Source organism: Scylla paramamosain, chromosome 41 (assembly GCF_035594125.1).
Source record: "Scylla paramamosain isolate STU-SP2022 chromosome 41, ASM3559412v1, whole genome shotgun sequence".
In the NCBI taxonomy this organism is placed as follows: Eukaryota; Metazoa; Arthropoda; class Malacostraca; order Decapoda; family Portunidae; genus Scylla; species Scylla paramamosain.
Window position 1 is genome coordinate 12,909,467 of NC_087191.1, and position 27,500 is coordinate 12,936,966.

General features: G+C 46.3%; 2 protein-coding genes across 51 annotated transcripts in view; one reads left to right on the top strand and one right to left on the bottom strand.

The window, feature by feature from the left end:
* Positions 1–1,045, top strand: part of LOC135092814 (mortality factor 4-like protein 1) — a 7,635-nt gene extending 6,590 nt beyond the window's left edge. Inside the window, 2 exon segments of the mRNA XM_063991508.1 lie at positions 96–180; positions 513–1,045. Of these exon segments, the coding sequence (XP_063847578.1) occupies positions 96–180; positions 513–600 (173 nt within the window). The 3' untranslated portion in view covers positions 601–1,045.
* The window catches only part of LOC135092815 (tropomyosin), a 51,875-nt gene continuing 25,069 nt past the window's right edge, over positions 695–27,500 (bottom strand). For 5 of the 50 annotated variants that reach the window (XM_063991534.1, XM_063991538.1, XM_063991537.1 and 2 more), the window contains 7 exons: positions 23,477–23,610; positions 19,961–20,078; positions 18,539–18,609; positions 13,818–13,893; positions 13,117–13,179; positions 10,658–10,727; positions 695–1,607 (listed from right to left, as the gene is read on the bottom strand). In XM_063991534.1, coding sequence (XP_063847604.1) covers positions 1,525–1,607; positions 10,658–10,727; positions 13,117–13,179; positions 13,818–13,893; positions 18,539–18,609; positions 19,961–20,078; positions 23,477–23,610 — 615 coding nt within the window. In that variant the 3' untranslated portion in view covers positions 695–1,524. Of the gene's footprint in view, positions 3,224–5,820; positions 5,944–10,657; positions 10,728–12,158; positions 12,222–12,497; positions 12,561–13,116; positions 13,180–13,817; positions 13,894–16,462; positions 16,534–18,538; positions 18,610–19,960; positions 20,079–20,321; positions 20,440–23,476; positions 23,611–27,500 lie in introns of all 50 variants that reach the window. The other 45 variants (XM_063991546.1, XM_063991547.1, XM_063991529.1 and 42 more) reach the window with 23 other exon arrangements.

A 27,500-nucleotide genomic window follows, 5' to 3' on the forward strand; every position in this document is an offset into this window, starting at 1 on the left:
AATACTTCATTTCCCAGCCTCTTGATACCCCTCTCTCTCTCAGTGCCCCCTCCTCAGCTTCATCAGTGTAGGTTCTCTCATGTGTTGTGTTACAGTGCGGCTGGGACAGATGTTGGCCTACACGCAGCTTGATGAGAAGAGCATCACCCTCCTCAACTTTCACCTCCAGGACTTTCTCAGGTGCGGGACTTCTTGCTTGCTTCTTATGGTAGCTGGTGTGTGTGTGTGTGTGTGTGTGTGTGTGTGTGTGTGTGAAAGAGTAAACTGTGTGGCTGGTAGTAATGATTGTCTTTCTCATATTTCTAGTTGCTTGATTTTGGATTAGCATGTGGCTGATCTGTAAAATAAGGGCAGGAGTACTTTGCCTTCTCCATCAGGGACCAAGGGGCTGAATGCAATTGTGAAAGTTGCGAGCCTTGTCTTGACTAACACTTTTTTTGGGGAGAGAGAGGCAGCCTTTGCGTGTGTGTGTGTGAGAGCCTGGTATTAATGTTTGTTCGTTTGTTTGTTAGGTTCATGGTGAAGAACCTGGAGACTTACTACAGCATTCAGGACTACGGCGTGGCTCCGCCTGAGTACCATCGCAAGGCCATCAGTTAGCAGTCCGGCCGTGCACCAGGTATGGCCTCTCCTGTCCCAGTATTGGCTCCTCGTGTTGAAGGAAGCACACTCAAGTATTCAGAAAAAGCTGAGATGCACTCGAGTATAGTGTATTTCAGTCAGATCCCAGTATGGCAGACAACTGACATTACAATCGTGGTGGAGAGGAAGGACAAACTTTATTGTACGCAAGATGTACATTGCGTCGCTGGTGAGGAGCGAGGCTCAGTGTGGCAGCCAAGCGGTGACCAGGAACAGCACAGTACAACTAGTGGACAACCTAATTTTTTTAAGTTTTTAGTTTTAAGCTTTCTTACCACAATAAATACATGAAAAAAGAGAGAGAGCTCTTCACTTTCATCTCCACTTCACGTGGGACATAGATATGACTCTCTTTGTTTACAAAATTTATTACACGTTAAACAGTGTACAATCATTCTGTAAGTATAAGATCCAGATTTTTTTTAAATGATGAATAATATTAACTTATATATTACTAATAATTCATATAGTAAATGCATAACGCATAAGGACTGATTGCAACTGGAGGTGAACCTTTGCACCCTTACATACAATAACATCTAAACGCGGGCCAGACCCCGGAGCCCCCCGCCGGCGGTGGTGGTGGTGGTGGCCCAGCGGCGGCGCAGCGCCAGGGGCCCGGCAGCCGGACCCGCTGAGGCCGCTGCTCCAGGACCCGGCCCACTCAGGCGGACGATGGTGGCCAGGAGGTGTTGTGTTGTAAAGGTGACGGTGGTGGTGGTGGTGTGGTGGGGCGCGTCTGGGCCGTCAGTCAAGTCAGTCCGCTGGGACGTGGGGAGCCGCGGGTGTGGGCAGTGTGGCCTGGGCTACCCCGCACACACACCCGCGGTGACCCACGCCCATCCAAGCACCGTGTGGGCGCCCACCAGCTGTTTGCCACACTTAGAATCCTGACAATTCTGAGAACGCCTGGTCCATCTCATCGGCAATGTTCTTATATTTCTCTTTCTCATTAACAAGTTCATCTGTAACAGACGGTGAGAAGTTTACAGCACGGGGCTGCCGCCGCCGCCGCCGCCGCAGCATCGTGCAGACGCTCACGACGAACGTAGAGTGGCAATAATAAATACTCTGGCATGTTTGCATCATGACTCATGAAACAACACATGAACAACTTAAGGCAAATTTTTAAGAATTGAAAAATCAAGTTTGTGTGTATCAGGATTGAAATGATCAGGATGGCAGACTTGACCAATCGTTGCGAATGATTTGGTGATGTCGATTTAACAGGATGTCAAATGCAACTCAAAAAACAAAAGTAAAAGGAAGTCTTATAAACTCAATTATATAAGCTTTGTGGAAAAAAAAAAAGGTAACAGGCCAGCTGGGCATAAGAAGAGAGGTGGCGGAAGAGCAGAGCAACAGTGTTTAGTAGCCAGACAGTTCGCTGAACGTCTGGTCCAGCTCGTCGGTAATTGACTTGTACTTCTCCTTTTCGTTAACCAGTTCGTCTGCAAAGTAAAGATTAACAAACACACGTCAGTTAACACGGCCAGAGAGTTAGTTCCCAGAAGCTGAAGGCCACTGAGGCAGGGCTGAGGTGTGAGTCTGCCGCACGGCCCAAAGGTTAACACAACTACTGCTGCTGCTGCTGCTGCTGCTGCTGCACTGCACTAGTGGCAACACGCTCACCCTCACCCTGACCCGCCGCTGCCACGCATCCACTCACAGCGCTGCCTTCATTGTCACCTGTGTCTCCCTGCTGGCGGCGGCTCGGGGACACCTCCCAGCGCGGCGCCCTGGGCACACACGCCAGGCAGCGCCTCAGCCGCTGCCAGCAGGGCCCACAGTGACACAGGGCGGGTGGTGTGAGTGGAGGGCTCGGCGCCTACCCACTCTCGTATTTACAAGAAGCGTTGGATGTGATTTAAAAAGAAAGTTGTCAGTATAAAACCGTACATGCTACATCATCATCACTGCCCACAATGGGTCGAGTGAAGCCTAAGAAATTGTGACTGGCGTTACGAGGAGACGAGTGTTGTTACGGGAGCGCTACAGAAGACCGACAATGGCAGTATTATTGCGGGGGGCAGCCGGGCCCCCCTTGCCTGCTGGACTGGATTACTGGGGACAAGAGGCAGGCGGCGGTGTTGGTCGTGCCCTGCCTCCACCTGCTGCCCCACCGCACTGCTGCTGCAGCCACTGGGGCGGCCCACGGCCTGCCCCAGCGCCCCTCAAGACTGGGGTGGTAACACTGGGGCTCCAGCAGCATGGGTGGGGGCAGGTGGACTGTGGGGGCCAAGGGTGAGCTTTAGTTTAGGAGACAGCGGAGGCCGGGAGCTTAAGGTGGGGAGACTGGGTTGGCCGCGGAGCTTCCTCCTGGCCGGTGACGACTATCAGGGGTCGGGGAGTGAATGACGGAGGGGAGGACAGCAGTCATGGAGGAGGTGGTGGCAGGGAAGGGCAGAGTAGTTATGGACTAGTAGTAGTAGTAGTAGTAGAAGTGGTGGTGGTAGTAGTGGTGGTAGCAGTTTAGTAGATTCGTCAGGATGGAGAGCTCAATAGCCAGACATTTCGGTGAAGGTCTGATCCAGTTCGTCGGTAATGGACTTGTACTTCTCCTTCTGAATGACAAGTTCGTCTGAAAGGGAGAAAGCGGGAGAGACCGTGGTTAGTACAGAGGAAAGGACTGGCAAGTTATGGCAGAGTGCGGAGCGATTCTCAATGGGCAGCAGCGGCAGCGGCAGCGTCGCCTCTAAGAGGAGACGCGACAAGACTCATGCACTGCCCGCCACCACCACTACTCTAGCACCACGGCCACCGCACCCTTGAGAATCACTTCGGCACAGCAATGGTCGACTATTAGTGACTGCTGTTAGTCACACAAAACCCTAATTCTAGGTAGCATTACTCTAACACACACCAGCTGACTTGTGGTGATGTGTGTGTGTGTGTGTGTGTGTGTGTGTGTGTGTGTGTGTGTGTGTCTGCCACCTTGCACGGGGCACTGGTGGGTCATGCCATGCGTCCCGGTGGTTGGCGAGTCACCAGGCCGGCGGTGATCAGACTGGACCCGGAGGAAGCCAGTGTGTGACAAGGCTGGCCGTTCATTACTCTTTTGATTGGCTGAGTTGGGACAAGCTGTCTTCCCTACACGAGCTACAGCAGCAGCCCACGTACACATGTACTTATCTCTTGCTAACGTGATGAACACACTTGTTTCTTGCTAACGTGATGAACAAGTGAATCACAACTCTAAATACTGCTTCTTATGTTGCAACAATAATACTTTTACACAATACTTTACAGATGGAAGTGTTCTTTGGAAAGTGAACCTCCAGAGGAAGAGGACAACCCATGCCAAGACAAATGCCGTCTGTGTTGTTAAGACCGGCTGTTTCGCCACCACCACCTTGATGGTTTGTCTTCACTTGTGGACTACAGTGAGTGGGAGTAACATTTGCATCAAGAATTAGCATTGAAGACAAAAAATGCTCATGTAGAGTCATAAATTATATACTGTGAAGAGGAGCAGCAGAAGCAGTGTTACTTAATCCAGGGGACAACATTCTGATGTACACAGGCGTGGTGTTGTCAAGCTTGTTGCCAGTGTCAGTAATCTTCAAGTGTTGTGGTGTCAACACACTGGTGTTGGTGCGCTGTCTTCCTGCTGAGTGAGCAGGCAGAAGGGCAGTGGCTGGGCTATCCTGCTTCACTCTCTGTTGGTTATCAAGGTGGAGGCACAGAGATCAGTGGAGGTGGGCAGCCAGCCACAATGCACTCTGCTCCACGCTCACCAGTGAGGCAGCACACACCAACACTTGTCGTGATCAAGACCTCAATGGTTCACACTTGTTGACACCACTAACAACCTTGACAACACTGGAGTCCAGGTATAGTAAAATGTTGTCCTCTACATTAAAACACTGGTGGTAGTGGTGGTGCTGCTGCTGCTGCTGCTCTCCTTGATGTTATGTAACTTATGACTATAATCATTTTTCATCTTTGATGATAATTATTTATAAAAATGATACTCCTCCCTGTAGTGCATCACTGAAGATGAATGACATCAGGGTAATTAGTGTTGAAGCTGTTGCCTCACAAAACAGATGGTGTTTGTACTGGCATGTACAGATGGAGGTTGGGTGTGGTTGGCCCTCACTAAATGTGATGCAGGGTGGGCCCGTTCAATGGACTGAGCAATGGCTGGTAAGTACCTTCCTGCTGAATATTACTCATCACTTTTCACAGCAGCACACTTGCATTAAACACAAGGGACACAATGATCTCTGAAGTGGCTGAATGTAATTGTTAATTACTGCTTCCCCCTCACAGTGACATCAGCAGCCCACACACACAGTCAGGCTGTGCTGGGTGCTGGGCTCACCAAGGGCTGCTGCTGTCACTCTGAAGGGAAGCACAAATTAACAATGATACACAAACAGTTCCACCACTTCAGGGATTGCAACATGTGGAGTTTCATGCAAATGTCGCTGATTATAGAAGTGATCAGTAACTTTCAAGGAGTTACTTTCCATCCAGCCAAGCACTCTCAACCTTTTAATTGAAAGATTTCTTTTAGAAGCTTTAGTAGAAATGAATATTAGTGTTCCAAGGTTTTCAAGATACTACCCTGGTGGCTTTTAAGCTTTGATACATTATAAGCTGATGGGCTGGCTTCTGAAGGCATGATTACATAGGAGACTTCATGAAGTGAGAAGCAGAAGTTATTGGCTTGTTGTATGAAGATGATTACAGGCAGTGGCATCTTGAGGTGGCTAGACACACACTCAGGAAATCACAGCACTGCATTTCAAATAATTCCTGGTGTGGCATCTTCCTTGCACGCTGTGAGACGCGTCAGTGTCCACCACATCATAATCAGCAGCTGAGGCAGCACCACGCAGCCACAGGGAGCAGGGAAGAAGCACAGAGAATCATTCAAAATCACACCACTGCATTCGATAAGCATGTCTTCCCTGCCTCAAGAACACCACCGAGGGCCCAAGCTGCAGCCAATGGTTCCCGAAAGCTTTCTTACAGCCAGAGAATGTCGGACGCCTCACAGCCACGCCATCCCACACAGCTGGCTTGGGTCTGCAGTGAAGGACACCAGGCAACACTGGGATGCCTCAGTGCTCTTCAGCTGTGCCCTGTCGCTACCAGCAGTGTGAGGCAGGGTGAAGGGAGGCGACCTGGCAGAGAATCGTGAGCCGTGCTAAGTGGCCGGATGCCAACCTGAGACTTCCGGCTTCCTTCAGCAGGTCCTGGCCAATGTTTACATATTCTGGATGTCCTGTAGGGTGGCCTCCATGTCAGCCTGAAGCATCCTACTCTTATCTTTCTCAGCAACTAGATCGTCTGTGGACACAACATAAAACACACACATGCAGGTTACCAAAATAAAAAACAAACCAAAATTGGTGAAAAACTCAAAATAAATAAATCACATCTAGTTCTAATAAAACCATTCTAAAAACTAAAAAGAAAACAAAAAATTTAAAACAACAAACACTCCACACATCAAAACATGCTGGTAGGCTTTGGGGGGTGACACCTCACTGGCTCTGTCATGTGAGGGCCAGGGGGTGCCAGTGGGGTGGGGGAGGGGCTGGGTCACTGGGTCGTGCACAACTGGGGTCAAAGTCAGCCTGTGGCCTTGGGTTGGGGTGCCACACTGGGGAGGATGTGCTGGGGGCAGTGTGGGGTGCTGTGCTCCTCAGTTTGCTGTCACTCAATGTGCTCTCTTTATAATGCTGCTGTAACAACAGAGTCTCTTAAGCCATGAACTAACTCTGAAACCTGTACAGTGCTGCAGGTGTTCAGCAGCACATCCAGAGAGCACATTCCTCAGGTGTGTGGATGAGAAGCACATCGCCCCAACACACACACACACACACACACATGCCTTCCAGCAGGGCAACACAACCCAGCAGGGTGAGCAAAGCATGGCACACCACGGCTAGCTGGGAGACCTGGTGCTGCCGTGATGTGTGCTGCATGGTGGTGCTTCCCCTGCTCTCACCAGCCCCTGGCAGAGGGCAGGAGGAGGGAGGGGGAGGCGTCAGCCAGGCCTCAGGGGGATGTTAACCCAAGTTGGTAATTAACACTCTTGTAGTTAGGCAAAGTCAAATTGTAAGGTCAGCTTGCTCACAAGAGGTCAAGTCAGGTCAAACTGCAGGTGTAGGAGAAGAAATGGTGGGAGGTATTACTGAGAAAAAGACAGAGAGGAGGAAGGGGGAGGAAGGCAGACAAGGTCTTCACTCCCTGAGATGTGTGCCCCCAGCCAGGCCGGCATAAGTGACACAAGGCCGCAGTGTGTGGCTGGCGGCCGCCTTGAGGGCCTGAGGCAGGGCTGGCTGGGAGCACGGCTCCGTTAGTGTGGCTGTATTCAGAAGGACAGCAGTAACTCGTTCCAACCGGAGGGAAAGAAAGAGAGATTGGCTCTGTGGCCAGGCCGCCGCCTGTGTGGCTAAAGTCCGAACCGGGCTGGCCTTCTGCGGTACCCGAGAATGTCTGTTGGTGTGAAACTCACGATGGAGAGTTGACGGGCGATCTGGGTGAGGGCACTGAACCCTGGGATGGCATGCAGGGCAGGGTAGGGGAGGTAGGAATGCAGGGGAAGGGCAGGGAGAAGTAGGAATGAGGGGAAGGAAAGGAGAGTGGTGAGAGAGGAGGGGTGATGGAGGCCAGGGAGGGCATCAGCCTCACCCTTCATGTTTTAATGCAAAAGCCAGCTGGTGTTATGGCGTGGGAAGCATCAAATGCCAGCCCACGGTGTTTAGGAGCACACAGGGAGGGGGGGCTACAGGTGTTGGTGGTGATGTGGGGTGTGGGTGTGACTAGGTGTGGAATGCAGACTTCCACAGATGGCAGGGCAGGGGCAGTGAAGGGATGAGGGGGGGCCTACATCAAGGTGTCCTGTCCTGTCGCCACAAGCTGCTGTGCACTGAGTCAGTAAGAGTAAGTGGCAGTGGCAGTGGGAGTGTGCTGCGGGACAGACACCTTCCCACCGCACCGAGGCAATAGTGCTTGCCAGGCAGCAAGGCAGCCAGGTGGGGGAGGCCTTGAAGGGGAGCATACACCCTGCGGTGGGGGGCATGGGGCCACACGCCACCATGGGGTAGCAGTGACTCAGGGAGCAAAATAACATGAGGGAGGGATGGAGGGAGGGAGGGCCTGGGTGTGTGAAGGACAAGAGGCAGTGGGGGAGCAGGTCCTGTTGGGTCAGTCCTGCCGTTGTCGCAGTTCATCCTGGTCTTCTGAGTCTCCTTGGGGGGGATTTGACTCCCCCTGCCCCTCCCTGGCCTGCTAGTCACACCAGCAGGGCAGGGAGCAGGCAGTGAGGGAGGGAGGGCCTGGGGGTCAGGGTGGGGGCAGCAAGGGGCCGCCACTACAGCTGTGGCCTCAGTTACACTAAGCAAGACCTGCCGGCTGCCCACTCATCCCCAGCCACATCCCACAACACTCGGCCCTCACACCGCCCGGGAAAGGCGTCCTGCACACTGTGTGGCAGTGCCTTCCTCGGGCTGCGTGGGACAGGGCGGTGCGGCACGGTGCAGCCAGAGGGGTGTGTGGGGGCGGCAGGCCTGGCATCACTAGCCTAGAGTAGTCTACGCTGCAGCACTGCTAGCTAGCACCTCAACACAACACTTATTAACCTTTAAGGGGGCACAGTTTGATTTATTTAACTAAGCAATGCATTGAAATAAATGATTTATCAAGAATATTACAAAATAAAAAATAAACTGCAGAGCAAATGTGAACTTGAAGAGGAAATATTATTAATTAACTTTTATTGAAATAAACAAATCACTTAGAGAAGAATTAAATTAATGAAGATTAAGATTATTACATTTAAAGACAAACGAAAAACATGAATTACAGAGTGTGAGTGTATTAGTCTGGGGAGCGTTGCCTGTGCAGCGCGTCAAGGGGGCCAGAGTTGGGGGGGGAGGTTAGGGCGGCGCGGCGCACACACGCTGCTCCCCGCTGGGGGCGGCAGTCTGTCCTGGGGGTCGGCGGCGCAGGGAAAATAATAACAAAGCAGAAAATAAACCAAAAATAAGCAGGTTCCCTTGAAGAGGAAATATTACAGCATGATGGCGGGCAGCGAGAGAATGTGGCGAGCCAATGACCTGGTGCAGGGTTGTGGTGGTGACAGAAACAATAAGAAGCCAATGAGGTAATGAGACGCATGGTCCTGATGGTAAAGTGGTGCCATTGACCAATACTGTCTGCAGTGAAGGCAGTTTCTCCAATCTCTGGGTCTCCGTGGCGGAGTTGGGGGCAGTTGGAGGGGCTGTGTGCCAGTGGGGGAGGGGTCGTGTGGTGTCAGACCTGCAGCCTCGCACTTCTGTCCTTTAGTGACGCTCGGAGGGGAGAGTTATGCTGCCTCTATGGGAAGCAAAGTTTACCGAGGCAGTGTGGTGATGCTTAAAACAAGTGGACTCGCATGAGAAAGACTGAGCTGTGGAGACGTCGCACCAAAAACCAACACTTTACTGAACGATTCTCTTTCACTACACGCAGCAAACTACTTTTAAGTTTAAGGAACTCGGAAAGCTTTTAATCTTTCGCTCAAACAAGGAACATTATTAAATCCCATCAACAGGAGCAGCAAGGCACATTACATGACTCTCAGTACTCAAGCCTTCACATCTTTCACTGAGCAAGGAACTGAACTGACTGACTCAACCAGTGACAATTTGCACAGTGCTTTAGAGTGACCGCACGAGGAACGCTTCAAGGGGACAATTTCCTCCCAAGATTCAAGAGAACCACGAGGGGAGAGGGGCAGCCAGGGAGGGGATAGGGAGGGATGGGAGAGCGAACCCACTGGACAAATGCATGGTGCGGGAGGGAAGGGAATAGGGACAGTACCGGACGCTGACACTCGTTCCTGTGACACTCAACCTGGGCGCGTGGCAAGCTGGTGCACTCGTTAACACCTGTACGAGCCTCTACACAGGTGAGACCACAGCCTGCACCACCCATCACCATCATAAGTGTTTAGATTCTGTCCCTTTAATGTGTCAGGGGTAAATCTAAGCTGGCATGGTGGTGGTGATGGTGATGCAGAGTGGTGACCTGTGTATAGGTGTCACAAGGGTTATAGAGAACTTGACACCTTGCCATGAGAGAGAGAGAGAGAGAGAGAGAGAGAGAGAGAGAGAGAGAGAGAGAGAGAGAGAGAGAGAGAGAGAGAGAGAGAGAGAGAGAGAGAGAGAGAGAGAGAGAGAGAGAGAGAGTTTTATGAAGAGAAGAAAAAAAAGATATGAGAAAGACAGAATATAAAGAAAAAGGAAGGAAAAATGAAAAAGACAAAATATGTAAAGAAGAGGAGGAGGAGAAAAGAAAGAAGAAAAAGGAGGAACAAGAGAATAAAGACAGAAAATAAAGAAATCCAAAGAAAGAAGGAAAGAATCGAGAAAACTGAAGGAATAGAGAGAAAACCATAGAAAATCATAGAAACCAAAGAAAAGAGGATGAAAAAAGAGAGAGAGAGGTTGGAGTGTCACAGGAAGGTCAAAAACGAAGGGTTGTCCGAGTATACAAGGGACAGTTTGGGGGTTATGAATGACAGTCCACAGCAACGAACATAAAGACGAGCCACGCATCACGAACGCCGGTGTGGGGAACAGAGGGAGACTGGCGCCGGACAGGTGTGTGTGTGTGCGTGTGTGCGTTATGTACAGGTGTGTGCATGTGTGTGTGTGTAGAGAGATGTGTGGGTTGGTGTGTGTCTGTGTGCATGTATGTGTGACTGAGACAGAAACAGGGAAATGGACAGAAAAAGACAGACAGAAAGACAGATAGAGAGGGACAGAAATAGGGACAGACTGAGAGACAATAGACAGAAACAAGACTGAGACAAAGACAGAGACAGAAAATGTAATGTTTGTTATGTATAGTGCATGCTTGTGTCTGTATATGTGATAAGAAAGTATGTATAAATCTGCTGCTTGTTTGGGTACGTGCATGTGTATATACGTGTGTGTGTGTATGTGTGTGCCTGGGAGTGTGTGTGTATGTGTGTGTGGGTAGCACGTTGCCGCCACACCCACGAACGTACCTTCAAGCCTGTCGACCTCCTTCTGGAGCTTCTGCACAGACCTTTCAGCGAACTCAGCACGAGCCTCAGCCTGAAGGGAACAGTACAGGTCAGCGGGGGACAAGGGGGTGTGAGGATATGTCCAGTATTTCATTTCACGGCACAACAAGGCGGGTGAGTGTCCTAAGACCGGCACACTAGTGGTTAGGAGTGTGGCATTACAAACACTGCATGGGAGTCTTCAGCTTGCACTCTGGAACGCTTTGCTGGACACTCTTGCACTATTTTCAAAGGCCACAGAAATGACTAGCCAAGTTCTTAAGAGTGTTTCTCCTTTTAATAACATAGAAATCTTGTTAATCTGTTGCTAGAACCATAAAAACACCCTTGAAAACCTGTGTAGCTTGAACTAAAGCCTTTTGAAATAGTGGAGGTGTAGTGCAGAAATGTTTCAGAGGTACAGACCCTAGTCCTGCCCTGCCACTCAAATAGGTCCCTCTACAGCCCTGCCTGGCACCCTGGGAAGCCTCAAGAGACTGCCCAGCTATCTAGGCACAACTGTAGAGACCTAATTTAAATACATGGCAGGGTTCAAAACATCTCCTGCAGTGCCTGATTACCGAGTCAACTGATAAGACCAGTAACACCAGTGATGCAGAGTAGTAACCAGCATGCAACAGTAGCAGTGGTAGTAATAATGGTGGTGGTGACAGCCTCCAGGGGCAAGACTGTCTGCTACGCTTACCTGACGTCACTCCTGGAACAGCACTCACCAGCACCAACACCAAGACCCCAAGGGACACCTCAGTACCACAGCAAACCACCGGTGTGTTCTGTAGCCTCCTCAGTGCAAGAGAACAGACAGGCACCCAGAACAAAGAACAGAGTGAGGGAAAGACAGGCACCAGAGAGAGAGAAGAAAGAGACAGACAACCAGAACAGATAAGAGAAATTAAGACAGGCACCCATAACAGAGACAGAGCAGAGATGGAGAGACAGGCACCCAGACAGACAAGAGAACATAGCACCATCCCTTCATTCAAAGCAGAACAGCCAGTCATTCAGGAGAAGGTGTAGGATGGAGGAGGAACAGGATGGGCAGTGGTTAGCCAGCGGTGAGGGAGTGAGGGCCTTGCATACCATAAGCCAGTGTGGGGAGGCAAGGAGCAGCAGGGTGTGGGGAAGTGTTACGGTGTCAAAGCATACAGGTCTGGTTAGGTGACTTCTCCTCTTTGGAATCTATATACAGGGTTTGTTATTTCCCCTACTAGTGTCTGGAGAACCTCAGTGTAGGGGCATCCGACCCATGAAGGTCAAGGAACAGCCCAGGGTAAGAATTCCAAGAGGTTAGGTGTTCTGATGCAACCTTTTTTGTAGTTAGTAAGGTGTGCAGGAGAGAGCAAAGGATAGATGCTTTGATGCAATCCTTTTTTGGTTAGTGTGAAGTGTAAGGAGAGGGAAAGGAGCCCAGGTGAGGAGAGGAAGGAGTGTGGGGGGGAAGGACAAGGCAGGACAGACAAACCTCTCTCATACGGTGAGTCAGTTCCTTGATCTGCTCCTCAAAGTTATCCTCCCTCTGAGCAGCCTAAAACGAGAGGTAGGACAGGTGAGGGGAGGAGGACAGGGCTGGGAACACCTGCTGAGGGCACACACACACATACACACACACACACACACGCCCCACGGGAAGGAACGAACGCTGGAGATCAGGAGACAACCGCCACAAACACCTGAAGAGAAATCGACACCCAGAGGAGCAGAGACATCCCACGGAGACCAATGAAAGCGCACGGAGGAAGAGACAAGGGAGGACGAGCAAGGGATGGATGGGTGGATGGAGGCGGCCAAGTACACCGGTTACCTCTCTCAGGCTCTGGGTCAAACTCCTCAGCTGGTTGTCCATCAAGTCCTCCTTCTGTGCAGACTGTGGTGGTGGTGGTGGTGGTAGTGGTGGTGGTGGTAGTGTGTGAGGGAGATACACTGTGAGTTAGTGAGTACATCAAGGGGAGAGAGTGCTGGGGGGGGGGTTAACCATCCAATGAGGGAGAGAGAAGACACAGAGGTGAACAGTGAAATGAGTGAGAGAGGTATTAGCCAGACGAGAGGAGGAGAAGGACAGGACAGGCCGAGCTGATGACACTAGTAGTACCTTGTGTTAACACCAACAAGTATTAAGTGGTAGTGCACTACACACGCACACCACACACACACACGCGCACTAACACGCTATGCTGCACTGGGCGGCGGCGTCGGGGCATGGCAGAGGGCACCCCACACGCCACACACACACACACACAGGTTACTTCTCTAAGTGCTAGATTGACGAACATATGTGCTATTAGAAAGACCATTCCAGGGGGCCGGGGAGGGGCGTTGGGGTGCGACGGGGGGCGGGGGAGGCTAGTAAACGCTAGTAGAGTAAACGCACAACAGAGATTAATCAAAGAGACACAGATTCAGGGCGGCACACTTGTCCGTACCGCCTTCAGCTTGTTGGCCAGGGTCTTGATCTGTTCCTTGTAAGTCTCCTCACGCTGGTTGGCCTGTGGACGGAGGGCGGGTTAAGCCACGAGCTCTCCCTTACTCACTCATTCACTTGTTGCTTGTTGCTCTGATTCTTTCCTCTCAAGTCTTTCTGCTTTGTTGGGTTTGGTCTGTTTTCTACTTGTTGTTGTGTTGGTTTTCACTTTCTTCTTGTTGCTTGTGGTTCATCATCTTCTTGGCTGCTTTCTCTCTCTCTCTCTCTTTCTCTCTCATACACATACAAGTATACAATGTTGGAATACACACACAGACGCACACACACACTCAAATGCATTAATAGAGAAACCTGTGGTGGAATTGAGATGCTGCAAGAGAAGTGGATTATTGAGCCTTTCAACACAAACACACACACACACTTGAAAGCAGTCTTCTGAAGAGTAAGCACACACGTCACTCTCTCACTTTCCCTCTCTCTCTCTCACACACACTCACATTCACTCACAGCAAATCTTAACCACTTCCTCTAACACCATCTCCATCACACACACACAAACACACACACACACAGTCACTGCAAATCCATCTTCCCCACACACACAAACACACACACTCACAGCAAATCCCTCCCATCTTCAGTCCCTCACACATACACACCCCTTCCCTCTCTCAGCCACACAGACAAGCAGGGACATCTCACCTTCTCCTCAGACACCTCCAGAGACTTCAGGTTGTTGCCCACAACCCTCAGCTCCTCCTCCAGCTCCACGATCTTCCTGTAATGTTAAGCAAGACATCAGCTCCTGTGGGTGGTGATGGCGTTGGTGTTAAACTGTCACTCTCTATTGTCTTGTCTAGTCTATCTGATGTGTCTTCTTCCTTAATGTCTACTCTATCTCCTATTTGATGCTCTGTTTGTCTTCTTGTTTCTTTTTATCTACTCTATCTCTTTTCTGTTGACTATTACTATTACTACTACTACTTCTCTCTCTCTGACTACTCTCCTGTTGGTTTGTTTGGTTTGGCTTGTGTGTTTTTTTGGTATCTTTTAGTATTGTAACTCTTTCTGTCCTCAATTTTAATACTTTTTCTCTTCTCTGATACACAAAGACTTATTTTTTCTATATCTCTTATGTAAATGATGTTATTTCTCTATCTTACTTTGGGATGTGTATGGTTTCAGTATAGTTTTAGTACTTTAAATCTCTCTTCAATTTTATCTAAGTCTTTCTCCTGTCTCTTAACTTCAAGCTTTCGATCTTTCTTTTCAATATCTTACTCTAATTCCAGATATATTTAATTTCTAGTAGAGCAATCTTTCTGGTCATTCTCTTACACAGTCACTCTCTCTCTCTCTGTCTCTCTCTTACATCACACATTCCTTCCTACCCAAACTCTTACAACTAAATCTTTTACATCACCTGTTCCAATTCACCCACATAACCATTTCCTCTCCCTCCCTTTCTCTCTATCTCCCTGTCCCTCCATCCCCCTTCCAACCTCCTGTCTCCCTTCCTGTGTAATAATATCAAGGGCCAGTCAAAACAAGAGGTGTGTCCCTAGCATTGCAACACCCTGGCTTGCCTCACACACTCTCACTAATACCCTTGCTTAGAGGTGCTGAGGAGATAAGGAGGGTGACAAGAGTGGGTTGGGCAGGAAATGAGAGAGAGAGAGAGAGAGAGAGAGAGAGAGAGAGAGAGAGAGAGAGAGAGAGAGAGAGAGAGAGAGAGAGAGAGAGAGGAGAGAGAGAGAGAGAGAGAGAGAATTTTGTTTCCCAATGAGAACTAGATAGGAAACTTACGACATGACAGGAAGGAAATACAGAGAGAGAGAGAGAGAGAGAGAGAGAGAGAGAGAGAGAGAGAGAGAGAGAGAGAGAGAGAGACCCACCCACACCTCTAAAACCCCACTAATTTTCTCTCTCTCACTTTCCAACCCAACCTGAACTAAATCACTTCTGACAGACAATTTAATCTGTTCCCAGCCTACCTTTACAACTCTGCCACTTCCTGTCTGCCTTCCTTAGTCCCTCCAAGCCCCTGTGATAATGCTAAGAGTCTTATCTAAGCCTGGCCAATCCTTGTCACTGATAAGATAGATTCCAGGAAAATGGAGGAGGAAGGGATAAGATAGGGAAGGTTTGGGAGGCTGGGGTTAAGTGTGTGTGTGTGTGTGTGTGTGTGTGTGTGTGTGTGTGTGTGTGTGTGTGTGTGTGTGTATGTGTGTGTGTGTCCTTCAGGAAGTGACACATGGCTTGGGTTTGTTGGTATGTGTGTGTGTGTGTACTGCATGACCATATTGGGAAATGATTTGCTCTCTCTCTCTCTCTCTCTCTCTCTCTCTCTCTCTCTCTCTCTCTCTCTCTCTCTCTCTCTCTCTCTAACCAAGCCGGATTCTCAAGAGTGTTTCTCCTGTTCATAATGTAGAAATCTTGTTAATCTGTCACTAGAAACACAAAAAACACCCTTGAAAACCTGTGTCACTTCAACTACAGCCTTTAGAAAACAGAGGTGCAGCCAGGAGTGTTTGTGAGTGTGTGTGTGTGGTCATTATTGCATAGTAGAATGTTAAAAGCAAGTTGTGTTTGTGTTGCTATGCTAATCTTGTTTTTTGAAATATTTAGGTGTGTTTTTGAGTTTAAGGTGATGCAATGTGTGAAAATGATCTTCTTTGGGTCTTGAAAATGTTATGATATGTTTATGTATGTATATATATATTTTGTACTGGGTTATAAGTGAGACTTTTTTTTTTGGGTAAAGATTTAAAGGATAGATTGTAAGACTGAGATAGAATTTAGTACCTGTGTAATTAACCTGTATATAAATTTCTCTCTCTCTCTCTCTCTCTCTCTCTCTCTCTCTCTCTCTCTCTCTCTCTCTCACACACACAAAGCCAAACTCCCCCCCCAAAAAAAAAACTAAATAATAATAATAATAATAATAATAATAATAATAATAATAATAATAATAATAATAATAATAATAACAACAACAACAACAATGCAAACTACAAACGTGAAATCACACACCTGCATCATGCCAGGGTTGGGGGAGGAGGTAGGAGAGAGAGGAACAGGTGTGTGTGTGTGTGTGTGTGTAGAGGATGAGAGAGAGGAAGAAAGGATGGAAAGACTGAAGGAAGGAAGGAAGGAAAAAGAAAGAAAGAAGGAAAAGAAAGATAGAAAAGAGAAAAAAGGAATAAAAATAAATAAATAAAGAAAAGAAAGCAAGATAGGAAGGAAAGAATAAATTTGTATAGGTATGTTTATGTTTACGCCAGAGAGAGAGAGAGAGAGAGAGAGAGAGGTGGGGTGTGGGGGGGGAGATAGGCCTCAAAACTCACCCCTCAGCCGCTTCTGCCCTTTCTTCACCTCTCTCCAAGTCATTTTCCAACATAACACATTTGCGGGCCAGCTAGAGTGGTGATGGTGGTGGTGGTGGTGGGGAAGGTAGGGGCACAGGCAGGTCAGGTCAAGGCAGGTCAGGCAGGCAGGCAGACAGACGAGTTAACGAAAGAATTACTAGTGGTGGTGGTTGTGATGGTGGTGGTGGCATGCATAATGGTAAATGGTGGTGATAGTGGTGGTGGTGGTGGTGAAGCTGTCTCCTTGCTTTTTCCTCCTCTTCCTCTTCTTCCTCCTCCTCCTCCTCGTCTTCCTCCCTCGCCTCCATTAGTTACGGCTTGTTTTAACAGGAGGAGGAGGAGGAGGAGGGAGTCACTGGTGCATGGAAAGAAGAGGAGCAGCTCACCACACACACACACACACACACACACAGTCATGCTAGAAGTGAGAGTGAAAGCAAGAGAGAACAATACTCTTTTCTTGTTTTCTCTCTCACTTCACTCAAAAAAATATTGCAAACTTATTAGAAAAAAACACGAAATATTAAAAAAAAAACTCGCAAACTATTAATAAAACATAGACAATAAAACTATAGGATAAAATAATGCTATAACACAAAAAAAGGCAAATGTATCTAATGTTATTCTTCCAGCAAACTCAGAGAAATAATAATAATAATAAAAAAAGATGAAATTTAGTGTTTGTTAAGCATTCATTATTTGTCCAGTTTCAATTTTGATGTACGATAATGTATTAGGTCTTGCACGATAATTTCTCTTATAAAAAACGCACTTGAATTTAGATGTACAGCAATGTTAACTCATGTACGATAAAACCATTAAAAAAAACCGTACTTTCTTAATGACTGTACGTACAAAAAACCAAGACTTTAAGTACGTGTGTATGTGTGTTAAGTGCCAATGGGGTGCCAAAATAAGTGCGAGTGAATGCCAATAGTTGAGAAGTGCCTGAGTGCTGCAAGAATACCACAGAGAACCAAAATAAACAAAGGAAATCACAACAGCGTCGGCCCAGCAGTGCGCCTGTGGGAAAACAAAATCCGGGGGGAGTGAGATAGGACGGAAAATAAACTATATAAAAAAAAGAGAAAGAAGCAAATAAAAGTTGTATTAGTGGTGCCAGAGTGCCAGCCAATGGAAAACAACAGAGTGGGTTTGAGTCTAGTAAAGAAAAACAATGATGATAATACTGATAATGTTCTAAAAATAAATAAAATACGAGATAATTAACTAGCACAAATAAACAATTGTAAATATGAAGTATTTTTATCTTTTCCTTCCGTAATGAAATTTAGAAATATATTAAATTGTTTTCATTATCTCGTTGCTTTTACTGAAAATTAAGACTAAATCCACTCAGTTGCGTGCGTGCGTGCGTGCGTGTGCGTTGAGATACCCACACCAGCGAGAGAGAGAGAGAGAGAGAGAGAGAGAGAGAGAGAGAGAGAGAGAGAGAGAGAGAGAGAGAGAGAGAGAGAGAGAGAGAGAGAGAGAGAGAATAATCTTATCAGTAGCGAAGATTAGGCAGTGCTGGTGTCGCTATCTCTAACACACACACACACACACACACACACACACACACACACACACACACACACACACACACACACACACACACACACACACACACTCGGGTGCAAACATCAAAACACAACACAAACCAAATAAAGAAAATAAAAGAAAAATCCGGAAGGCGCACACAAATTTAGAGCGAGTGAGAGAAAAGAGCGAGTGACGAAGTGAGCGAGTACAAATTTTTCTCTTTTATTTCCTGAAACCCAGCAGAGAGAGAGAGAGAGAGAACCAAACCATTCTCTATAGATCGAAAGAGACAGAAGAGAGAAAATGAAGAAAAAAAAGAAAATAAAGAAAGGAAAAAATAAAAACGAGAAAAAAACAGAGAAAGAAAGAAAGAGAAAGAAAAAAATATTACCTAAACATTCCCATCTCTTTCGCCCCAAAACTCCATGACTCCCTCGTGCCCTCCTTCCCAGCCTCCCTCAACTTCCCCCCTCGCTTCTCTCACTCACTCATCCCATCCCTCCCATTACATACGATTCTCCGCTCTCGGCGCGCTCCTCAGCCCTCTCCAAGTCAGCCTCAACCATGGCCAGCTTACGGGCGACCTGAAGCAGTGGTGGTAGTGGTAGTAGTTGCGGTAGTGACAGTAGTAGTTAGTGAGAGAGAGAGGGAGGGTAGACTGGTAGTTATAGAATGAATAGAATGAAATTAAACGGAATAATGTAAGAAAATGAAGAGAGAAAGAGGAATGGGTAACAATAGGAATACAATTGTGAATAAAGATTAAAGGTAGTGATGATAATATACAGAAAACGGATACTGAATAAGTGAAATGAATAAAGACAGGAATAAAGAAAGTAAGTTATCTCTAAAAGGGATGTGAAAGCTTATATATATATTTAGAGCTAGCTTTCTTTTTCTCACTTTTCTTTCTAGAGATAATGAAAGTAATAATAATGTTAATAAAAGATGCACAAGAAACCGTATTATGGATTAGCCACGAGAGAGAGAGAGAGAGAGAGAGAGAGAGAGAGAGAGAGAGAGAGAGAGAGAGAGAGAGAGAGAGAGAGAGAGAGAGAGAGAAAGTCACGTTATTTGATTTTCATTAGATAACACGAGAGAGAGAGAGAGAGAGAGAGAGAGAGAGAGAGAGAGAGAGAGAGAGAGAGAGAGAGAATCTAAAACTACATCACACCAAACAGACTCGAAAGAACAAGAAGAACAAGAACAACAACAACAACAATAAATAAATAAGATTGATTAAATACGAAGAACAAGATACAAATATTAGTACATTTATACATCCCGTCCTGTAAGAGTGGGAGATTGTATGAGTTAGTGGTATCTGGAGGTGAGGGCGGCTGCGGGTGTGGCTCAGCTGAGGGAGGGACTGGCTGGTAATGGCTAAATTTTGAAGTCAACCCAGATATGCATGGAATAATGTAGTTAGCATCTGTTGCCACCCGTTTTCTTTTATCATGATCGTCAAAAAAGGGGATTCTGAGCCAATGGATCGACTAAAATACGAAATATATCTTTTAAACCCCCAAATTATTTGATCTCAAAATCCTAGTCATATTTAAAAATCCACTGAACTTGACTACGATCCCTTAAAAAAACGATTATCTACATCCAATAACCCCGAAATTCAATAAATACAACCCTTTTAAAACCCCAAATATGAAGTACTAACCCTTAAGGACCCTAAAGTTACCTATAAACCCTTAAAACCACCAAAATAAACAGAACTCCTGAAGAAACACAAAAATCTAAGTTACCCCTTTAAAGTCTTCTACAGAAATTAAAGAATCGAGTCTAAGCGATCCCAGTGAGCACGCCTGACACCCCCAGCCGCCCTACACACACGCAGCTTGGGTGGACACACGGACACAGGGACACAGAGGACAGGGTGAAGGGCGTGGGGGCTGCAAATAACAGGCAGGCCACTTCCATCACCTCATCGTATTTTCTATCGGCCTCCTCAGCCAGGAATCGGGCCTCCTTCAGCTGGTTCTCAAGGGCGTCCATGCGCTCTTCATCGGACAGGGAGCGGTTCTCAAGCACCTTACGCATACTGAAGGAAGGAGGAAGGAGCACGAGTGAGATTTAAAAGAAAACGGAACAAAACGAAAACTGGCGTTACACTAGGCATGAATCCTCCGCTGTTTCTCCGCTTCCCGACGCTGCACCTGTAAAAATAAACTAAAAACCTTGTAAATAACCCCTTAAACACCCTGGAAACGACACAGACGCCACGCCCCACCACTACAATGGCTGGTAGTGTGTGGGGGGGGCGTGTGTGGCTCAAGATGCATACCTCTTCATATTTTTTGTCAGCCTCTTCAGCGATGTGCTTCGCCTGTGCCAGCTGTGCCTCTAGAATACCCACGCGGTCGTCCTCCATGTTGGCACGATTTTCCAGGCATTTCCGGGCACTGGGCGGGGTCAGGAGGGGGCACAGGAGGGGCACACACGAGGTCACAGGAGGGTCACACACGTACACACACCAGAAGGAAGACACGGAAATCTCTTGGTTAGTTAGTTAGTTAGGTGGATACATACATACATACAAACACACATACATAAATACGTACATGTTTTGTTTTAATTATGAGTGTTATACGAGCACACACACACATACAAACACATATAGGAGTTTTAGAAGTCTCAGTCTCTCTCTCTCTCTCTCTCTCCCTCACACACACACACACCTTTTACTCGATCACAACCACACTCCCTCCTCCTCCTCCTCCTCCTCCTCCTCCTCTTCTCCCAAGTCATCTTCTCAACTCTCTTCGTGATGACTCTGTACCCTCTCTCTCTCTCTCTCTCTCTCTCTCTCTCTCTCTCTAATCCGACAACTAAATTTAGATGTAAATCGTTGGGTAGATGATGGTCAACTCTCTCTCTCTCTCTCTCTCTCTCTCTCTCTCTCTCTCTCTCTCTCTCTCTCTCTCTCTCTCTCTCTCTCTCTCTCTCTCTCACGCACGCAGCACCAAGAAATGATAGCAGGAGGAGGAGGAGGAGGAGGAGGAGGAGGAGGAGGAGGAGGAGGAGGAGGAGGAGGAGGAGCAAGATAAAATAAACTGACAGAGAGAGAGAGAGAGAGAGAGAGAGAGAGAGAGAGAGAGAGAGAGAGAGAGAAAGCCTCATATAAAGTCTCCATCCAAACAACTGCATAACTCTCTCTCTCTCTCTCTCTCTCTCTCTCTCTCTCTCTCTCTCTCTCTCTCTCTCTGACCATTACATCAAGACAACAAAACTAAAATAAACAGAATGGAGCTTCGACACACACACACACACACACACACACACACACACACAGGGGAAAAAAAATAATTAAACCTTACAATTTACCTTAAAACTAAGTGGTTCTTAATTAAAGTGAAAACAATTACCTTAAAAAAACACAACAGATAAACAAACAGGTAAACACTTCCTCTCTCTCTCTCTCTCTCTCTCTCTAGTTAGCACACCTGTAATGAACTCAGCACACCTTTAATTGCGTGCTCAGGTGTGCTTAGTCTCAGGTAAGGCAGTGGTGTGTCTGTCAATCTTATCTCCTATCATGTATACTTGTTTGTGTGTGTGTGTGTGTGTGTGTGTGTGTGTGTGTGTGTGTGTGTGTGTGTGTGTGCGACGCAGTATTGTGAGCAGATGTGCAATGGAGGGGAGGGGAGGAGTGAGGTGGAGAGGATACGTGAGGTGAGATGGAGAGAAGGAAGGGAGGAGAGGAGGAGGAGAGGAGAGTGGGAAGGGAAGTAATGAGGGGAAGAGGAGGAGGAGAAGGAGAAAAGAAGACGTGAGGTGAGGAGAGAGATGAGCAGAGGAAGGCGAGGAGACATGAGGGGAGAGGGGAGGAAAGGAGAGGAGAGGAACTGGGAGGAGAGAGGTGAGGTGAGGTGAGGTGAGGAGAGATGATGAAAGAAGGGAAGAGGAGGGGAGAGGGAGAGGAGGGGAGAGGAGGGGAGAGGAGAGAAATGATAATGTGTTTACTTAAAAGCTGATTGAGTGAATGACAGATAGACTGACTGATTGGCTGATTGGCTGACTGACTGACTGACTGATTGGCTGACTGACTGACAAGTGGGTGGGCGAGACTGTATATAGACGAAATTTTAAACGGTAATGACTGATGAAAATTCTGATAAGTGAGACTGATTCTAATTTTGAGGAGTAATGATGAAGACTGGTAAAATGCTGAGAAGTGATACATTTTGATAATTTTGAAATGGAACGATATAATGCTTAAAAAAAAAGAAAAATAAAGGTACCAATTGATTAAAACTTCCACAAGCAACAAAGACTAAACAAATTTTGTACATCAGCAAAACCAACGAACAAACGAACAAAACACCTGTAGAAAGAGTAAGAGGGAAGCTTTAATTAAGAACCACGGTCACCTTAACACCTGTAGACACCTGTACACCTTAACAACCCTTACAACGCACTGGCTGCCTCAACGCCTCTAGCACGGGTCGACTTGCACGGGTCAGCATTGTAAGGGGTGATGTGAGGGAGTGCGTGTGTCTCCTACAGTATCAGGAATGTGAGTGAGGTTGCCTGTAGCGTCAACTATTACGGATAGGAATATATTAATGACTGTGTTTACGATTATGAGGAAGTATTGGTGTCTCTCTAACCTTATCGAAGTGTTGAGTGTAAGTGACTGAGGTTCAGACTCCAAGTACAAGTGACAGGAATGCACTGACGACTGTCGCCTCCACATTACAAGGGGAATACTAAGTTCAGATCCGCTGCAGGAGTCAGAGGAGACGACCAGGGTGAAGGTGTGTGTGTGTGTGTGTGTGTGTGTTGGGGGCGGTGTCTGTAGCCGCGACATGACCACTGTGGGGCGTTGGGGGTGGGGGGAGACGCTGGTGGGGCAGGCCCTACACCCACGCCCGCAGCAGGGTGTAGGGTGCAGCGATGAGGCTCAGTACCAGAGGCAGCAGGGATGAGCGCGGCGCGCCCCTGAGTGGAGCGCGCAGGGCGGCGGTGGTGGTGTTGGTGGTAGTGGCGGGGAGAGGGCGTGGCGCGGGGTCTAATCGGGTCCCCGCGGCGGGAGTCACGGCCCGGCACGGCCCCCGGGGTCCCCGCGGCGCCCCGGGGTGAGTCAGGCAAGTTAGTAACATTTTTTTTGTGATTTTGCTTTTTACACGTGGCGGTTGTGAGTGGCGGCGGTGGCGGCGGCGGCGGCGCGTGCTAACGTTTATGCGTGAGGGCGGCGCGCGGAGGGGGCGGCCCGCGTGCTGCCCCCCGCCGCCCCCTGCCCGCCCACGTCCCCTGCCGCAGGAGGGGACGGGGGCGGGCGGGATGCGATGGGGGGGTCAGAGCGCCTCCTGCGCCGCCTGCTCGGCCTGCAGGGCGGCGAAGAGGCGCTCAACGTCCGCCCCGATGTCCCCGATGCGCGTGAGAAGGCTGCGCGCGCGGGTGTCGGGGTCCTCGTCAGCGTCGCCGTCGGGTACTGACCGCTCGGACTCGTCGGCAGCCTGGGACGCCTCGGCCAGCTTGGTGGTGGCGGTGTTGAGGCGCTCCTCGGACCTCTCCAAGTCCTCCTCGAGGAGCTGGATGCGGCGGTTCAGGGCGGCCACCTCACCCTCGGCCTGCAGGAGAGAGAGGGCGAAAATCAGAGCACGCCAGCACACGGCGGGAGGGACGGGGGTCTCACACACACTCGCACGCACGCACGCGCGCGCACACACACACACACACACACACACACACACACACACACACACACACTCTCTCTCTCTCTCTCTCTCTCTCTCTCTCTCTCTCTCTCTCTCTCTCTCTCTCTCTCTTACGATGATGATGTCAACACAAACATTACCAACTACTGTGAACACTACTCTCTCTCTCTCTCTCTCTCTCTCTCTCTCTCTCTCTCAGCGAATGGTGAGATGTGTGAATATGATTACTAAAAATAAGAATGAATAAGAAGACGTGAATCACAGTAGTAGTAGTAGTGGTAGTGGTGGTAGTAGTAGTAGTGGTGGTGGTAGTAGTAGTAGTTGTAACAATAATGGTGGTAGTAATGGTAGTAATGAGTACAATAATGCAAAAAATGAAAGAAACACTCATTCATAATAATAATAATAATAATAATAATAATAATAATAATAATAATAATAGTAATTTGTTAATATTTTTATCGGGATTAGACTAAAATAAATAAATAAATAAATAAACAAACAAATAAATAAATATACAAAAACACATTTTTATATAAACACACACACACACACATACAAACACACCATAAATTAAACATGAATAAAAAAAATATACAAATTAATAAGATCAATACACAAAATAATAATAATAATAATAATAATAATAATAATAATAATAATAATAATAATAATAATAATAATAAAGGGGGATGTAAAATATATACAAACAGAAAACGGAGATAAAATAAAATACTTAACAGAAAAAACAAGAAGATATGTATTAAGAAACTGTGTGTGTGTGTGTGTGTGTGTGTGTGTGTGTGTGTGTGTGTGTGTGTGTGAGCAGACAGGAGCCAGCCTTTAGGAGCCATGATGGGGTGTGGCGGGAGGAGGAGGAGGAGGAGGAGGAGGAGGAGGAGGAGGAGGAGGAGGAGGAGGAGGAGGAGGAGGAGGAGGAGGAGGAGGAGGAGATGACTCATAGTGGTGGCCATGTTTACCATTTAAGGGGTTACTTCTAAGCTATTGATGTCAGGAGGAGGAGGAGGAGGAGGAGGAGGAGGAGGAGGAGGAGGAGGAGGAGGAGGAGGAGGAGGAGGAGGAGGTCAGCATCTTTTCCTCCTCTTCCTCTCCCTTCTCCACAATCCTGCACTCATCTCCCTTCACCTTTCTTCTCCTCCTCCTCCTCCTCCATCCTTCTCCTCTTCCTCTTCTTCCTCCACGTGTTGCTTCTCTTCTCGTCTCTTCTCTCTCTCTTCTCTTGCCCTGTGCCTGTGTTCGCTTATTCCTCTCCTATTTTCCTATTTCTCTATCCTATCTATTCTATTTATCTTGTTTTATAATTCCTTCTTTATTCTTTCCTTCTTCCCTTGATACCTAAGTCAAAATAGTAAATATGATAACTAGATAAAGATATTATTAATTAACTTTACTAATTAAGATATATTTGCTACTGTATTTCCTTCCTAGCATCTTATATTTAATTCTTTCAATGTTCACTATCCCCCCACAATGCGTTCTTCACTATTTGTCAACCTAATGTTATTGTTTGGTTCTTACTTTCACTAAACACTAAGATATATCATCGTTTTGTTATTTCTGTTATCATTAATCTTCGTTTCTGTCCGTTACAAGAATTTTTACTATTTTTTTTTTCTTTTCTTATTAAAATATCGGATTTATTTTATTTTTTTTCCCTAATGAAACCACAAATGATTAAGTTTCGTATATTTTCACATCTTTTCATTTGCTTTCATCTCAATATTCGATTCAAAATTCAATCTTTTTTTTTTTTCGTTAACGCATCAATAGTATCTTTTTTTTTTATTTCTATTTTATTTATTTATTTATTTATTTATCCTCGTTTACATTTATCTGATGCTGTACTGCGCTCCCTTTCTTTATTTTGTTTTTGTTATTGTTTTTTTTTTATCATTTTCTCTTGTTCTGTTTCTCAATCTTCTTTTTTTTTAGTTAGTTCTTAATTTTCTCTTTTTTTCTTATTATAATTTCTTTGTTAGCTTTTCTTTCTTACTTTCTTAATCTTTTCATTCTCCTACAGTTTTTTAATATTTTTCTTCTACTGTTCAATCTTCTTTTACTTTTTATTTATTTTCTTCTCTTATGCTACGCTCTGTTAATCTAAAACCGTAAAATCACCCTTAAAAACCCTTGTCACTTCAATTATACCTTCTGGAAACGTAAAAACACCCTTAAAAACCCTTGTCACTTCAATTATAGCTTCTGGAACCGTAAAAACACCCTTAAAAACCCGTATCACTTTAATAAGAGCCTTTGGAACTGTAAAAACACCCTTAAAAACCCTTGTCACTTCAATTATAGCTTCTGGAACCGTAAAAACACCCTTAAAAACCCGTATCACTTTAATAAGAGCCTTTGGAACCGTAAAAACACCCTTAAAAACCCGCGTCACTTCAATTATACCTTCTGGAACCGTAAAAACACCCGTGTCACTTTAATTAGAGCCTTTGGAACCGTAAAAACACCCTTAAAAACCCTTGTCACTTCAATTATAGCTTCTGGAACAGTAAAAACACCCTTAAAAACCCGTGTCACTTCAACTAGAGTCTTTGGCATGTAGTGGAGGTGCAGTGCAGATGTGTTCATAATATGCTTCATTATCGTTCATCTCCAGAACAAGGCAGCTATGCAACTCTCGTACATCAAGAGGTCATTGCCGTACACGAGTGACAAGTGTACATATCATTATTCATGTTTTGAGAGATGCAGAGTTATCTTTGTGAAACAACCCATAACTTATCTTGTAAACATAAAACAGAACACTTCAGGGAAACAAAAACAAAATATAATCGTTTGTATCTTGGTGCAAATGGGTATCGTATGTGAAGTGACTTGTAGAGTATCGTACATTGTAACTCTCGTACAGTAGGTATCGTACGCTGCACACTTTTTAAAATATGCACAAGATAACGGTGATAATTATAACTCTCATTATTATGCATCCCTCAAACAACAACACTTTACGTTAAATGAAAAGAAAAATATGTACAATTCTATTCTTTGTTTAAAAGCATGACGCGGGGAAAATACTAGTAATAATAATTTGCATATAACTGTTACTACTTTACTGTAACAGTAATAATAATAACAATAACAATAATAATAATCTTCATATTATTCAAATCACTGAAATAAATATACCAAGAAAATGGCAATTACCGTACATCAGCCTCTCTCCAGTCCAGTTACCTTCAATATGTCTCGCTTTAATATAATAATAGTGATCTTCAATATATCTCGCTTTAATATAATAATAATCATGAAAAAAAAAGATAAAATTTCACTACAGAATAGCGATAATAAGTCATATCCTCTTTTGTCTAGTTTTGTCATCGTACACAAACCAGACAACTGCCGTACGTACATCAACGCTGCCAAATCCCACATCTTCAAATATACCTCGCTTTAGAAACAATAACAACTTACATATACTAAAAAAAAATATGAATAATAATAAATAAAAAAAATAATAATAATCCCCATATTCTTTTCTCACCGTAAGCATCGTACACAAACCTGGCAATTATCGAACATCAACCTCTCATCCTCCCAAATCTTCAAATATACCTCGCTTTAGAATCTTAAACAATAACAACTTACATTTACTAAAAAAAAAAAAAAATGAATAATAATAAAAAGAATATAAAAAAAAACCCATATTCTCTTTTCTCACCGTAAGCATCGTACACAAAACTCGCAACTATCGAACATCAACCTCTCCACCTCCTCTTCTCCTCCTCTCAGTCCCGTTAGCGTCGCCAGTGCCAGCAAGCAAAACAATA